Source organism: Dendropsophus ebraccatus, chromosome 13 (assembly GCF_027789765.1).
Source record: "Dendropsophus ebraccatus isolate aDenEbr1 chromosome 13, aDenEbr1.pat, whole genome shotgun sequence".
Taxonomy (NCBI): Eukaryota; Metazoa; Chordata; class Amphibia; order Anura; family Hylidae; genus Dendropsophus; species Dendropsophus ebraccatus.
The window spans coordinates 3,719,994-3,735,183 of NC_091466.1; the positions used below are offsets into that span (position 1 = coordinate 3,719,994).

The window sequence follows — 15,190 nt, forward strand, 5'->3', positions numbered from 1 at the left end:
GATGTGGGGAGGCGGGGCCTATTTATACTTCCGTAGGAGGGGATTAAAATCTTATCTAATTATGTTCATTAAAATATTCCTTCGTCCCAGGGGCTCGCAGGGGCGATTTTACCCCATACGTTGTGATGCCAATGGGACGATAGGGAAATATATATATCAATTTTCCTCTGTGTTTGTCTCTTCGTGTATATACATGTTTTTTTAACCACGTTTGTAATTACTGTATATTAAGACTTTGTTTGTCTAAACTACACAGATGCCATGATTAAGAGCCTAAACAAAACTATACCCTATCAGACTCCCACTATTGTAGCTGCAATTATTCAGCCGTTATAGCAAGGTTCGTTTTAGGTTCGGTTCGGACGAAACCGAACTTCACGAAAGTTCGTTCAATCGAACCGAAGTCTGCTCATCCCTAATAAATACATACACATAATATTTATATAATATGTAATGTGTGTGTATATATATTTATAATAAATAATGTATATTCTGACTATTCCCCTCCCCCGCAGGTACTGCACGGAGGGGAAGCGCACCTTCAGTAGTCGCCTGATCCTAGAGAAGCACATCCAGGTGCGGCACGGCATTAAGGTCACTGACCAGACGCGGAGTCAGGAGGTCCTGGTGGCCCGGAATGGCAGCAAAACCCAGGTAGGAGAATGTGAGGGTACCTGGGTAACGTCTTCCTGTGGGGTGGTAAGTTTTTCCATGTAAAGAATTTATGACCTTGATTCCTCAGGTCTCGTCCAAGAAAAGGAAACTTTCATCAGACGATTCGGGAAGCGACGAGCCTCTGAAAAGTAAGCCGGCCCCACCCAAGCCCAAGCGCAGCTTCCAGTGCCGAGCCTGCGGGTACAAAACCGCCAGCCTGGCCGACTTCCGGCAGCACATCCCCCAACACTGCACCAGCGAGAGCTCGCACCAGTGCCGAGAGTGCGGCGTGTGCTTCACTTCCCAGGGCTCCCTAAGCCGCCATCGCTTCATGACGCACAAGATGAAGGACACAGCCGAGGAGGAGCCCGAGCCTGCTCACAAGACTGAGGAGTCCTCAGACGGCCGGCTCACCTGCCAAGTCTGCAATAAGAGCTTTGACAGTCAGCTCAACCTCAACACCCACTTCCGCACACATGGTATGGCCTTCATCAAACAGCGGCAGAGCACCGGAACAGAGAACTAAGGGTCAGGATCTACGCTGGAGGGGTCTGGCTCTCGGATTCTGGCCTAGGGGACGTCACCCATTAAGTGCCTTAGTACTGTGACTTAGCACAGAGCCCGACAGGATCAGAACCGTGGGGGTGGTTGGAGATTCTTCCTATAGATATGTAACATACATTTATTAGAAATCTATTTTTCTGCCCGCGTCCCGGGGGTCTCAGCTCCGGTTCAGGGACTGTTTTTATGCTTCTGGATCTTATTTATATGTGTTACTTGCTGCTTCCTTTATGTTCTCTGTGAGAGCTGCTGGAAGCCATTTTATCTCAGCTGTCAGCCACCATTATGGGGGGTCCTTGGGGGGGATCTGGTAATACACAGGGTGGGTGAGGGGGGGGGGGGTCTGGTCTGTAGTAGGGGGCACCATCCTCTTGTCCTGTGGACACTGCGGCAGTCCTGCTTAGCCCTATGGATTGATTGTAAATGTGGTTTGCAGTTTTGATTTTACAACATGATTTTTTTATATATGAAGCTGAACCAATCATCATCTGTACAAGAAATAAAGCCTGCTCCCCATGGCTCCTGTGTGAGTGTCTACTGAGGGGGGGGGTGTAATGGTGGAGGCGGGCTAATATCTATCTGATCTGCTGCCGACCCCCTACACAGAATGGAGCACTGTGTAATATTTATGGTCGGCAACATCACCTGTGAGAATCTATAGAACCTTCCAGATAATCACATTGTAGGATTTATAAAGAATTAGTCATCATTTTATTCCAGGAAATAAGGATCTGATCACCGACCAACAAGCAGGAATTCTGTCGCTCACTGAGCTGTTAGTTTCTCTTTAAGAAGCTTCTCCCACTCCGCCCTTATTACCTGCACACCTGTGACCTCATCACCTGTATAATAATCACCTGTCCTCACACTCCAACCTCTCCACTAGGGCCAAGACCAAAGAGCTGTCTAAGGACACCAGGGACAATGGAGACCTGCACAAGGCTGGGATGGGTTACAGGACAATAGCCTTTTCCTGGTGAAAAGGCAACAATTGTTGACAAAATTGTTATAAAATGGAAGAAACACAAGATGACTGTCAATCGTACTCTCTCTGGGACTCCATGCAAGATCTCACCTCATAAGGTAAGGATGATTCTGAAAAAGGTCAGCCCAGAACTACGTGGGAGGACCTGGTCACTGACCTGAAGAGAGTCGGGACCACTGTCTCATAGATAACTGTTATAAGAGAAACAGATTGCTGAACTCAGGGAGACCAGCCAAACGACAACACTGCCGGCTGCTAATGAAAGCGCTCAATGTAGTGAAGTCCTAGGTGCATTGCCCCCTGGGAAACATGAATATACAAAAGAGGAGCCCGTGGAGCCTCATTGAAGAGTCTCAAAACAGGACTAGCCAGATATCCCTCCGGGAAGGACCCAGCCAAGGGGCAGCTCCTGGTGGTTTCCTAACAGGAACTGCCCCTTGGCTGGGTCCTTCCCGGAGGAATATCTGGCTAGTCCTGTGTTTTGAGACTCTTCAATGAGGCTCCACGGGCTCCTCTTTTGTATATAGATTACTGTTACTAACACTACATAGTCATGGATTATAATCCTTCAGGACACACAAGGTCCCCCTGCTCACACCAGCACATGTCCATGCCCGTGTGACGTCACCAATGACCATCTGGATGAGACATGTGAGAAGGTCATGTGGTCAGATGAGACCAAAATACAATTTTCTGGTATCGTCTCCACTCACCAAAGTAAGGAGGATGAGGACAGGCCTAGCCATGAAGCATTGGGAAGGATATTACATCCCTTTCCAATCTGTGTAGGTGCTCGGTAGTGGAACAGATGCTTAGAGCTGTAGAGTTTATGTGGTGTCCACCATTGACGCTGGAACCAAACGTGTAGGAGAACAGAACAGTGACTCACAGCGATGCTGAGGAAATAGATTTATTAGTAGTTTCGTAAACTGGAAAGTTTGCTCCAGCACAAATATAAAAACTTGACTGATAAAAATAGGACCGTTTCCCCTATGGACCCAGGAGGCACCTAGCCTCCACCAATATAAAAACATGACCGGTTTCCTCCATGGACCCAGGAGGCGCCCAACCGCCATCATATAAGAACACGTCTGGTTTTCTGTATGGACCCAGGAGGCGCCCATTCACCACTCTATAAAAGCCTTGTCGGGTGATCTCTCTAGAAGCCAAGCACCAGAAGGAAGAGGTCAGATCTTCTCCACATAATTCCCTGGAAACAGACCTTCCCGTCCTCGGATTCTGCCTTGCCACCAACCAGAAGAATCTACAGGAGAACAGAGGAAGAGAGTCAGGGAGATGGCCCAGGGCCTGAGTCGAGCACAGGTAAAGCATTGGAACCTGTGCTCACAAACCATTCCCGTACAGGATGCCTATGCCCGTTTCAGGATTCAGCCATCTACCAGGACCAGATTTAAGATCTACCAGTCACTCACACAGACATATCAAAAAGACTGATCTCTAGAACATGAGGGGAGCACTTCTCTCCTCACGAGTGAGGCAGTCCTATAGACGTGTAAGTCCATCTCTGTCACATCCCACAGAGGTGGGCAATAACACGCTTGACACACACCTAACAATCAGACGGTGGCTAAACACATGGACCAGAACCAATCAGATGTTATGACAGTGGCCATTTAGGCTGCAGAGACTTACGCACCCTCTCGGACAATCTCCAGGATATCCTCTGCATTGAAGCTAAGTTCATCTGTGTCCTGTGCATCGTAGGCATAAAGCGCACGGCAGCGGGGGAGTTGGGGCTGGGGCTTTGGTTTAGGTGCTGGCTTGGCTCTTCCACCACCAGGTACCGGTTTCACTTCCTTGGAAAGCCTCCTGAGGACTCTAGAAAACAAAACCTGTGTTTATCAAGATTGTTCTGGACAAGGGGTGTCAAACTGGCGACCCTCCAGCCATGATCGGACCTGTAGTATTGCTACAGCTGGACAACACACCTCATATTTCTTGTGCACCCCCTCACCATTCATTTGAACCCTTAGAGGTTGTACTAAATAAACTTAGTCTCAGAACCCTGTGGCGATCTAGGTTCATTTCAGGATCTCTGCATTGTGTCTTAAAGGGGTTATCCGGTGCTACAAAAACATGGCCATTCTCTTTCAGAGACAACACGACTCGTCTCCAGTTCAGGTGCGGTTTGCAATTAAGCTCCATTCAATTTAACAGACCTGAGCAGCAAAACCCCGCCCAAGCTGGAGACAAGAGTTGGGCTGTCTCTGGAAGAAAGTGGCCATGTTTTTGTAGCGCTGGATAACCCCTTTAAGGTTTTGATTGATTTTTGTATACAGGCCCCCATATGTTCTTTCGTCTCATCCTGTACAATCAATCTCCTGTGACCCCCTTCCACCATTCTCACCCTGCCACTCCCTGATCAGGGACGTTCATGAAGTCCAAGTCCATGTTTACGGGTGGCGCTTTGGCCCTAGGACTGGCCCCTTGTCTAGGCAAGCTTGGCTGGTCCACGCTGCTCTGTCGGGACGTGAAGGACATTCTCTGAGTTTGTGTCAGTCGGGGGCGGGAGTTCCTGTTGCCTCCATTGGCTGCTGGTGCTCCTAGGTAGCAGACAGAACATGTTACAAGTGACACGTGAATGAAACGTGTCGGTGGATGAGCCTGTGGAATTGTTCCTTGTGTTTACATCACACTCACCACGGCCTGCAGCTCTACCCCGACCATCAAGGTACTGACTCTTTCGGTTATCCCTTCGGGTAGGTCCTGCAGAAGGACGGGAATGAAGAATGTGTCACTTGCCATAAGTTTCCATGCCCATCACTTATGCATCAATTAAGATTTTACTTACTAGAGTTTGAGGGTAATCCAGGGCCAATGCCAACCACCAGGGCCTTTCCGGATATTTTTAGAACTGCTACATCATCCATTCCTGCCTGGAACTGGATTTGTCGAGATCCGGCTGCTCCCCAGGGTGTCCACCCTTCTTTCTTCACCTTAAACTCCAGTCTAGAATGGAAAGTAATCTTATACTCATTCCATAAACAGGACTCCAGTTCTTCTCTGCTCCCCACATAACCACTTACTGGTTGCTGAATCTCAGAGGTAGCTTCTTCTGCGTCCTCTCTTCATATCGCTTGTACAGAAGGCTGAGAAACTCTGTTTTAAAGACGCTCTCCAGGACGCTGTCATACTGCGCCTCATGAATGATAAGGAAGTCATCCTGCAGCGAACTATAGCGAGAACAGCACTTAGTGTACAGTCCCACTCCAACATCCGGCAAACACATACAAGCCACTGGTTACCAACCTACGAGTTTGTTTTGTTAAACTGCACGATCCACAATCTAGGACTGTAGGCTGTATTTTGAGGTTACCTTAAAGACACGGACTGGATATCCTTCAGCTCTATCTTCCTCTTCAGAACTTCTTTTATTTGCCCTTTCTCTGGTCCTTGTTTCACTTTCTCTCGACCAATCAGATACAGGAATTTGGGAGTCAACACCAGGTCTCGCTTTAGCGTCTACATCATATGAATATTGTTAGTGAAATTGTCACTTATGTCTATGCCCCGCTGCAGAGCACACAGGACAGGCTCCTTACCTTGAAACGTCGATCATACTTCAATACTGTTTCAGCAAAATCAATCCTTTCCCTGCGCCCCACAAATTGGCGCAACTCAGGCCGTCCGTCCATCCCGATGTAATCCCCTACAAAGTTCCTGTTAATGCTGTTTCTCCGTCTTTCCTTCTTGTTCAGGACGATAGTGGAAGCTGGAGACAGACAGGTTGTAAATTGTAATGGAGTGTGAATGGCTGGTGGTCCATCACTGGGTCACCCCACCCTGCCACCTACCTTCCTCCCTCATGCGGATGTACTTGCGTACAGCAGTGTGCTTGCGCCAGGCTTTCTGAATAACACGTGCGTAGCTGTCATATTTCCTCTCCCTCATTTCTTCCAACAGGAAGAGCTAAATACACAAAAATAAAAAAAAAATCAGTGATCCGTGTCACATACTTTGTAAATGTGGACGCCCCTCGTACTTACAGATTCAGGGGCTTTGATAAACACTTTGGTTTTGCCAAGCTGGTACTGATCTGCGTCCATGTTCACTGACTGCAGCAGGTGGAGGACGCCTTTCCTCTCGTCTCCTCTCCATTCTGGCCATGTCTCCCGAGTCAGTATGGCATACCTACAGATCAATACATTGGGCATGAAGCCACAAGCCCTGGGGGACACAACACCCACATATGTGCATACAACATACTGCCATATACCGGTTAAGAAACTTCTTGAAGATTCTACGATATGCATATCCTGCACGTCGCACTCGAATGTTCTCTCGAAGACCTAAATATTCTACCTGATGTTTCACTCTGGATGGGAAAGACACAGTCAGATATTTCTTACATGACAAAGCTTCAGATTAACCCCACCCTCCCCATCTACCTGCTATCCTCCCAGTCGCGTGGTTTCTTTGTCTCATTAGGCTTAATGCAGCGTATGTAGTGGGGGGTGCACTTCATCAACGTTTGCACCAAATCATTGGCTTGTTTCTTAGGAAGAAAGATTAAGAAAATGGCTCTAGTGTTTAGAATAGAGAAGACCCACACAAGACCGCAAGCCCCCCCCCTCTCCAAATGCACTGCAATACTATGGTGGTCTAAAGAGACCCCGATAAAGAATCTCACAAAGAGGCCACAGCGAATAAACATGAAAGCTTAAGAGACCATCAAAACATGGAACCTGAAAGACCCAAAACCATAGACCACCCAGCACCAAAACATGAAATTTTAAAGAGACCCCAACCAAAAAATATGGAACCTCACAGAGACATCAAGAAAAACAAAACAAAAGCTTATATACAATCTCAACTCCAATAATCAAATTCAGAGCAAAATCAAATAATCAAAATCATAATCAAAATCAGAGCACCCAACCAAGGAAAACGGGCCCTTACTTAATGGAACCTCACAGACCTCCAACTAAGAACATTACATAGAGACTCCAGCCAAGAAACTAAAGCTCAGATGGTGATCCCAACCAAGGAACACGGAACCTTAGGAAGAAACTTAGATCCCAGAGACCCCAACAATTAAATATGGACCTTTAAATAAAGTCCCCAACAAAAAAACATAGATCCCTGCCCTCACTCGAACCAAGAACGTGGAAAATTACATAGAGACTAACAAGGAAACAGAACCCATCTGAGATACAAAGTCACAAGCAACGAGTCACCAGTGCAACACAGAGATAAGGGTCCCGCAAAGCTGGGGGGAATCACCTTTATCTTGCTGCTGGCCGTGGTTGGACGTCCTTTCTTATCTGCATTAAGATTTTCAGGGAAGCGATTTCTGATGAAAGGTCTGAATAACACAATGTAAAGAACAATTGTGATCATAACTACAGAATTAGCCATGCCCCTGCTCTGTTAACATCCCCCTGAGCTGCTGTGGATACTCAGAACAGGATGTTGTAGGGGGTCGACTCACATTTCACTGCTTTGCATCAGCTCAATCAGGTCGGTGAATAATACATCTCTATTACGCTCACAAAAGCCCTCGGCCGTATACGAGACCTGGATGGAGCAGATCACACAAGGGTTAATGAGAGTATTTTCCCACCAATGACAGAATGCAGTCTGTGACTCCACCAAGGAGATGGCCCACTGCTCCACACAGGGCAACAGGTTCATTCCACCCAGGTCTACCGCTCTGGCCCATTCCTCACCTTCCCTGCGTAGTGATGGATGATAAATCCTTTATTCCAGCTGTTAAAGTGCTCGTGGCTCCCAATGGCCGCTTGGAGCTTCTGCAGCAGCGTCTGGTCTGCGCCCTCTCCCTTTGCATGCATTGTAGCACACACATCGTCCAAGATGCTCATAATTCCCGGAGGGCTCTGTACAAAGAAGAAACATGGATGATACAAGAAGAGCATCTCCTGGGACCTGGTGAACACACCCAGGATCGTCTTCTCTCAGGAGGAGCGTCTCCCAGGACCAGGTGAACACACCCAGGATCGCCTGCTCTCAGGAGGAGCGCCTCACAGGACCAGGTGGACACAGCCAGGATCATGTCCTCTCAAGAGGAGCGTCTCACAAAACCAGGTGGACACAGCCAGGATTGTCTCACAGGACCTGGTGGACACAGCCAGGATTGTCTCACAGGACCTGGTGGACACAGCCAGGATTGTCTCCTCTCAGGAGGAGCGTCTCACAGGGCCAGGTGAACACAGCCAAGATCATGTCCTCTCAGGAGGATCGTCTCCCAGGACCTGGTGGATACAGCCAGGATCGTCTTCCAGGACCTGGTGGACACAGCCAGGATCGTCTTCCAGGACCTGGTGGACACAGCCAGGATTGTCTCCTCTCAAAGTCTATGGAACTCACCAGTTTATTCTCAATCAGGTCACACACAATCTTGTTGTTGAAGTATTCTATTGGATTCCATTGGATTCCCTCCTGCACATACTCCTCCTTAAAGAGAAGAGCAGGTCAGCAAAACCACCACTAGGAGGAGATACAGCAGCCCCCAAGGGCCGACATACAGCCTCACCTGCTCAGCCTTCAGTGTCAGCTCTATGAAGATCTGCTGAAGCTTCTCATTCACAAAATTAATACAGAATTGTTCAAAGCCGTTTTTCTGTCGGAAAGAAACAAAGTTGAAAAAAAAAAACCCTGTAAACACCCACCACCACCATACCAGACCTGCCCCCCCCCCCCAAACCCACACAGCAGACCGCCCACCCCCCAACACCCACATAGCAGACCCGTCCACCCCTTACCTGAAATATCTCAAATCCATAAATATCTAGAACCCCAATATTGTATTCTTCAGTGTCCTTCTGCATCGCTTTATTCACAGCCTAGACAGAGAATATTTAGTCAAAAGACTAGACTCCATATAACACAAAGACAGGTGGTCTACACTAAATGCCCCTCTTATTAGAGACCCTATCTAGTATCATTGGGCGTCCTTTGACTTCACAACCATAGTAAATTTTCGGCATAGGTTCCACCAGGTGATGAATCGGTTCTCTAGGAATATCACCCTCACGTGGACAGGATGGTGGCTACTCACAATTCTCTCAGATCAGGCTATCCTGTAAAGCCCGTTCTGCCTCCTACAAGGTATAGCTGTAGGATCAAGATCCGCGGACTGTGGAGCAAAAAACTTGTTTACCACAAGTTTCTAACATGAATGCTAATCAGTTCATCACGGTATTTCAGAGATCTGAACTCACCGGCCATGTTTCTCCACAGAGATCTGGATCCATCTGACCGGCCATGTTTCTCCACAGAGATCTGGATCCATCTGACCAGCCATGTTTCCCCACAGAGATCTGGATCCATCTGACCGGCCATGTTTCTCCACAGAGATCTGGATCCATCTGACCGGCCATGTTTCTCCACAGAGATCTGGATCCATCTGACCGGCCATGTTTCTCCACAGAGATCTGGATCCAGCTGACCGGCCATGTTTCTCCGCAGAGATCCGGATCCATCTGACCGGCCATGTTTTTCTATAAAGATCTGGATCCATCTGACCGGCCATATTTCTATATAGTGATCTGGAGCCATCTGACCGGCCATGCCTCTCCACAGAGATCTGGATCCATCTGACCGGCCATGTTTCTCTATAGAGATCTGGATCCATCTTAACGGCCATATTTCTATATAGAGATCTGGATCCATCTGAATGGCCATGCCTCTCCACAGAGATTTGGATCCATCTGACCGGCCATGTTTCTCCACAGAGATCTGGATCCATCTGACCGGCCATGTTTCTCCTCAGAGATCTGGATCCATCTGACCGGCCATGTTTCTCTATAGAGATCTGGATCCATCTGAATGGCCATATTTCTATATAGAGATCTGGATCCATCTGAATGGCCATGCCTCTCCTCAGAGATCTGGATCCATCTGACCGGCCATGTTTTCCACAGAGATCTGGATCCATCTGACCAGCCAAGTTTTCCACAGAGATCTGGATCCATCTGATCAGCCAAGTTTTCCACAGAGATCTGGATCCATCTGACCGGCCATGTTTTCCACAGAGATCTGGATCCTACTGTCCAGCCATGTTTCTCCTCAGAGATCTGGATCCATCTGACCGGCCATGTTTCTCTATAGAGATCTGGATCCATCTGAATGGCCATATTTCTATATAGAGATCTGGATCCATCTGAATGGCCACGTTTTCCACAGAGATCTGGATCCATCTGACCGGCCATGTTTTCCACAGAGATCTGGATCCATCTGATCGGCCATGTTTTCCACAGAGATCTGGATCCATCTGATCAGCCAAGTTTTCCACAGAGATCTGGATCCATCTGACCAGCCATGTTTTTCACAGAGATCTGGATCCATCTGAACAGCCATGCCTCTCCTTATACATCTGGATCCATCTGACCGGCCATGTTTTCCACTGTGTAGGGATACAGTTTTAACTCTTTTACCCCCTGGAGTCTTGCCTCTCTGTTCCACTCATATACGATGGTCTCGAGCCATTGCATAGATATAGTTGTGGGTCAGACACCACCGTTTTATTCGGCTGCAGTTCTGCTATTCGTGACATCCTACTCTGACCTGTTTGGGCGATGACCTGGCTCTCTCCACATGCTCCGCTCTCGCTGGATGTTCTCCGACCGCACCACTCTCTGTATACGCTCTAAACTATTCCCCATATACTCTCCGCACCTATCCCCATATCCTCTACACAAGGACACAAGAGAACCCCACAAATTTGGCAGTGAGATCCTGACCTGGCTAGTCTCCCAGATGACCAGGCCTCGCTCCATATCACTGTGTTCACTTGATTTTCCCATTTAATTTGAATTCCCATTGAGACTGATCCCTGGATTTTATGCTGATACGATTTCCATACCGGGAAGATTCAGTCCTTAAAGGGCTGCGAGTGGCAATAACGGGGTAATACAGAAGGGGGGGGGGGGACAGTGCATTATATGCAGGGTGGGGTTCATCTTTCGGGACAGGTCCTCACCTCCACCAGGTAATCGAAGAGTCGGGTATACAAAGCTTTAGAGAGGGCGTCACGTGTGAAACACGCTTGCTCGACATTCAGCGTCACATCGATCACCTCAGACTTTCCTCCCCATTTACTGTCCATCTTACGGCTGGTCAGCTTCTCCTTTAACCGAGACTGGTCGATGCCGAGAAGATAGGCCGGAAAAGCCAGAACTGTGTGACAACATAAGGAAAGGGTTACTAACCAGAGCCCCGATCCCTGCCCCCCTCCACTACAGTCCCGATCCCTGCCCCCCCACTGAAGCCTTGATCCCCCCCACTACAGCCCTGATCCCTGCCCCCCCCCACAGCCCTGATCCTTGCCCACCACCACTACAGCCCTGATCCCTGCCCACCACCACTACAGGCCTGATCCCTGCCCCCCCCCCCACAGCCCTGATCCCTGCCCACCACCACTACAGGCCTGATCCCTGCCCCCCCCCCCCCCACAGCCCTGATCCCAGCCCACCACCACTACAGTCCCGATCCCTGCCCCCCCACTGAAGCCTTGATCCCCCCCACTACAGCCCTGATCCCTGCCCCCCCCCCACAGCCCTGATCCCTGCCCACCACCACTACAGGCCTGATCCCTGCCCCCCCCCCCACAGCCCTGATCCCTGCCCACCACCACTACAGCCCTGATCCCCCCCCACTACAGCCCTGATCCCTGCCCCCCCCACAGCCCTGATCCGAGCCCACCACCACTACAGTCCCGATCCCTGCCCCCCCACTGAAGCCTTGATCCCCCCCCCACTACAGCCCTGATCCCTGCCTCCCCCCCACAGCCCTGATCCCTGCCCACCACCACTACTGGCCTGATCCCTGCCCCCCCCCCCCCACTGAAGCCTTGATCCCCCCCACTACAGCCCTGATCCCCCCCACTACAGCCCTGATCCCTGCCCCCCCCCCACACACACACAGCCCTGATCCCAGCCCACCACCACTACAGCCCTGATCCCTGCCCCCCCCACCCCTCCCACACACACTCACAGTCCTGATCCCTGCCCCCCCCCCCCACAGCCCTGATCCCTGCCCACCACCACTACAGCCCTGATCCCTGCCCCCCCCCCACAGCCCTGATCCCTGCCCCCCCCCCCCCCCCACACACACACACACACTCACAGTCCTCGCTCTCCACCACGGCGTAGTTGCCGCTCTCCCGGAAGCCAATGTTTCCCAGGTGCAGGATCCCACCTACAATCTGCAGCACCGAGGCCTGAGCATCATGGGAGAGCCCCACCACATCCATGGCCGCCTGTAGGGTTGGAGAAGAGGATGGATGATAAGGATGAAAGGACTGGTAGCAGCAGCAGCCGCACCAGTGCCAGTTTCCTCGCCTACCATGGTTTCTGCAAACTCCTTCTTGTCGCTGACATCCTCCACCTTGTAGACGGCCGACTGGTTGAGATAGAAGTAATAATCGGGGGAGGTGACGCCCAGGTTCTCCCGGTCCTCAGCGCTGACGCCTTCCAACAACTGTAAAACCAACAGGCCGAGTATATGGTCAGCTCTGGAGGCCATACCTCACCGGTCACTGTCACAATCACCGCCACACCTTACCGTCACAACTCACCTGTGACTGTCACAATCACCGCCACACTCAGAGGTCACCGCCATGCCTCACCAATCACACCTCACTGGTCACTGCCATACCTCACCGTCACAATCACCACCACACCTCACTGGTCGCCATCATACTTCATGTCACCTTCGTACCTCATCGGTCACCATCATACCCCACCGTCACGGCCATACCTTATCGGTCACCGCCATACCTCACCATCACAATCACCACCATGCCTCACCGGTCACTGTCACACTCAGAGGTCCCAGTCACGGCCATACCTCACCAGTCAGCATCACCGTCGCCCTCACCTGGTAGAAGATGTGGAAGTTCCTCTCTCCTGTATTCTGACTGACAACACGAGACTTCTCCAGGAGGAAGTTAGAGATCCTCCCCCCGTCCGGCTCCCCCCCACGGCTGAACTGGATCTCAAAGTATTTACCCTGCAAGACAAGAGGACAATGCAGACTATTACATCACCAGAGACCTGCAGAACATCGCTCTGTCCTGATACATTGTGATATATACTGCAGAATATTACACCTGACCTCTCTACAGGTCTGCAGAACATCACTCTGTCCTCTCTACCTCCTGATACATACTGATATATCCTGCAAATTATTACACCCCAACCCCACTACAAACTTGCAGAACATCGCTTCCACTACAGATGCACAGGGATATATCCTGCAGACTATTACACACAGTGATATACTCACAAATCTGCTGGAGTTGTTGTTGCGGACGGTCTTTGCGTTCCCGAACGCTTCCAGCAGGGGGTTTGACTTGAGAATGATGTCCTTCACGTGCTGCAGGAAGAGAGGAGCAGCTGTGAGTCAGGGAGGGGCCTGTGAGTCAGGGAGGAGGGGCCTGCCCCCACCACCAGGACACCCCACCAGTACCTGAACCTTGGTTCCTCCGCCGGACACTTTGGAGACGTAGCCCATGATGTACTTTGCTGCCACAGTTTTCCCGGCTCCACTCTCCCCGCTGCAGAATAAATAAGTGATAGATGGGTATAAATTCAGCACAGAGGCGGTGTATATGTGTGTGCGGCATCGGCACAGAGGCGGTGTATACGTGTGTGCGGCATCGGCACAGAGGCGGTGTGTACGGGTGTGTGGCATCAGCACAGAGGCGGTGTGTACGAGTGTGCAGCATCGGCACAGAGGCGGTGTATGCGGGTGTGTGGCATCAGCACAGAGGCGGTGTGTACGTGTGTGCAGCATCGGCACAGAGGCGGTGTGTACGGGTGTGTGGCATCAGCACAGAGGCGGTGTGTACGTGTGTGCAGCATCGGCACAGAGGCGGTGTGTACGGGTGTGCGGCATGAGCGCAGAGGCGGTGTATACGGGTGTGCGGCATCAGCACAGAGGCGGTGTATACGGGTGTGCGGCATCAGCACAGAGGCGGTGTGTACGGGTGTGCGGCATCAGTAGAGATCTTGTGTATACAGGTGTGCGGCATCGGCACAGAGGCAGTGTGTACGGGTGTGCGGCATCAGTAGAGATCCTGTGTATACGTGTGTGCGGCATCGGCACAGAGGCGGTGTGTACGGGTGTGCAGCATCAGTAGAGATCTTGTGTATACAGGTGTGCGGCATCAGCACAGAGGCGGTGAATATGAGTGTGCGGCATCAGCACAGAGGCGGTGTGTACGGGTGTGTGGCATCAGTAGAGATCCTGTGTATACGGTGTGTGGCATCAGTAGAGATCTTGTGTATACAGGTGTGCGGCATCGGCACAGAGGCGGTGTATATGGGTGTGCGCCATCAGCACAGAGGCGGTGTGTGCGGCATCGGCACAGAGGCGGTGTGTACGGGTGTGTGGCATCAGCACAGAGGCGGTGTATACGGGTGTGTGGCATCGGCACAGAGGCGGTGTATACGTGTGTGCGGCATCGGCACAGAGGCGGTGTGTACGTGTGTGCTGTATCGGCACAGAGGCGGTGTATACGGGTGTGCGGCATCAGCACAGAGGCGGTGTATACGGGTGTGCGGCATCAGCACAGAGGCGGTGTGTACGGGTGTGCGGCATCGGCACAGAGGCGGTGTATACGTGTGTGCGGCATCAGCACAGAGGCGGTGTGTACGGGTGTGCGGCATCGGCACAGAGGCGGTGTGTACGGGTGTGCGGCATCAGCACAGTGGCGTGTGTACGGGTGTGCTGCATCGGCACAGAGGCGGTGTGTACGGGTGTGCGGCATCAGCACAGAGGCGGTGTGTACGGGTGTGCGGCATCGGCACAGAGGCGGTGTGTACGGGTGTGCGGCATCGGCACAGAGGTGGTGTGTACGGGTGTGCGCCATCAGCACAAAGGCGGTGTGTACAGGTGTGCGCCATCAGCACAAAGGCGGTGTATACAGGTGTGCAGCATCAGCACAAAGGCGGTGTATACAGGTGTGCGGCATCGGCACAAAGGCGGTGTATACAGGTGTTCGGC

General features: G+C 51.0%; 2 protein-coding genes across 4 annotated transcripts in view; one reads left to right on the forward strand and one right to left on the reverse strand.

The window, feature by feature from the left end:
* ZNF687 (zinc finger protein 687) overlaps positions 1-1,734 on the forward strand; it is a 49,253-nt gene extending 47,519 nt beyond the window's left edge. For all 3 annotated transcript variants that reach the window (XM_069951429.1, XM_069951430.1, XM_069951428.1), the window contains 2 exons: positions 516-654; positions 743-1,734. In XM_069951429.1, coding sequence (XP_069807530.1) covers positions 516-654; positions 743-1,180 — 577 coding nt within the window. In that variant the 3' untranslated portion in view covers positions 1,181-1,734. The remainder of the gene's footprint in view (positions 1-515; positions 655-742) is intronic.
* A 1,360-nt stretch (positions 1,735-3,094) lies between these two features.
* The window catches only part of LOC138771529 (unconventional myosin-Ie-like), a 46,163-nt gene continuing 34,067 nt past the window's right edge, over positions 3,095-15,190 (reverse strand). The window contains exons 5-28 of the mRNA XM_069951325.1: positions 13,652-13,739; positions 13,469-13,558; positions 13,061-13,192; positions 12,527-12,661; positions 12,308-12,440; positions 11,163-11,359; positions 8,944-9,024; positions 8,715-8,801; positions 8,549-8,635; positions 7,891-8,058; positions 7,653-7,738; positions 7,445-7,526; positions 6,610-6,716; positions 6,438-6,536; positions 6,208-6,352; positions 6,016-6,130; positions 5,764-5,933; positions 5,538-5,683; positions 5,248-5,394; positions 5,013-5,170; positions 4,862-4,927; positions 4,569-4,764; positions 3,858-4,039; positions 3,095-3,464 (exon numbers count right to left, since the gene is read on the reverse strand). Coding sequence (XP_069807426.1) covers positions 3,388-3,464; positions 3,858-4,039; positions 4,569-4,764; positions 4,862-4,927; positions 5,013-5,170; positions 5,248-5,394; positions 5,538-5,683; positions 5,764-5,933; positions 6,016-6,130; positions 6,208-6,352; positions 6,438-6,536; positions 6,610-6,716; positions 7,445-7,526; positions 7,653-7,738; positions 7,891-8,058; positions 8,549-8,635; positions 8,715-8,801; positions 8,944-9,024; positions 11,163-11,359; positions 12,308-12,440; positions 12,527-12,661; positions 13,061-13,192; positions 13,469-13,558; positions 13,652-13,739 — 2,974 coding nt within the window. The 3' untranslated portion in view covers positions 3,095-3,387. The remainder of the gene's footprint in view (positions 3,465-3,857; positions 4,040-4,568; positions 4,765-4,861; positions 4,928-5,012; positions 5,171-5,247; positions 5,395-5,537; positions 5,684-5,763; positions 5,934-6,015; positions 6,131-6,207; positions 6,353-6,437; positions 6,537-6,609; positions 6,717-7,444; positions 7,527-7,652; positions 7,739-7,890; positions 8,059-8,548; positions 8,636-8,714; positions 8,802-8,943; positions 9,025-11,162; positions 11,360-12,307; positions 12,441-12,526; positions 12,662-13,060; positions 13,193-13,468; positions 13,559-13,651; positions 13,740-15,190) is intronic.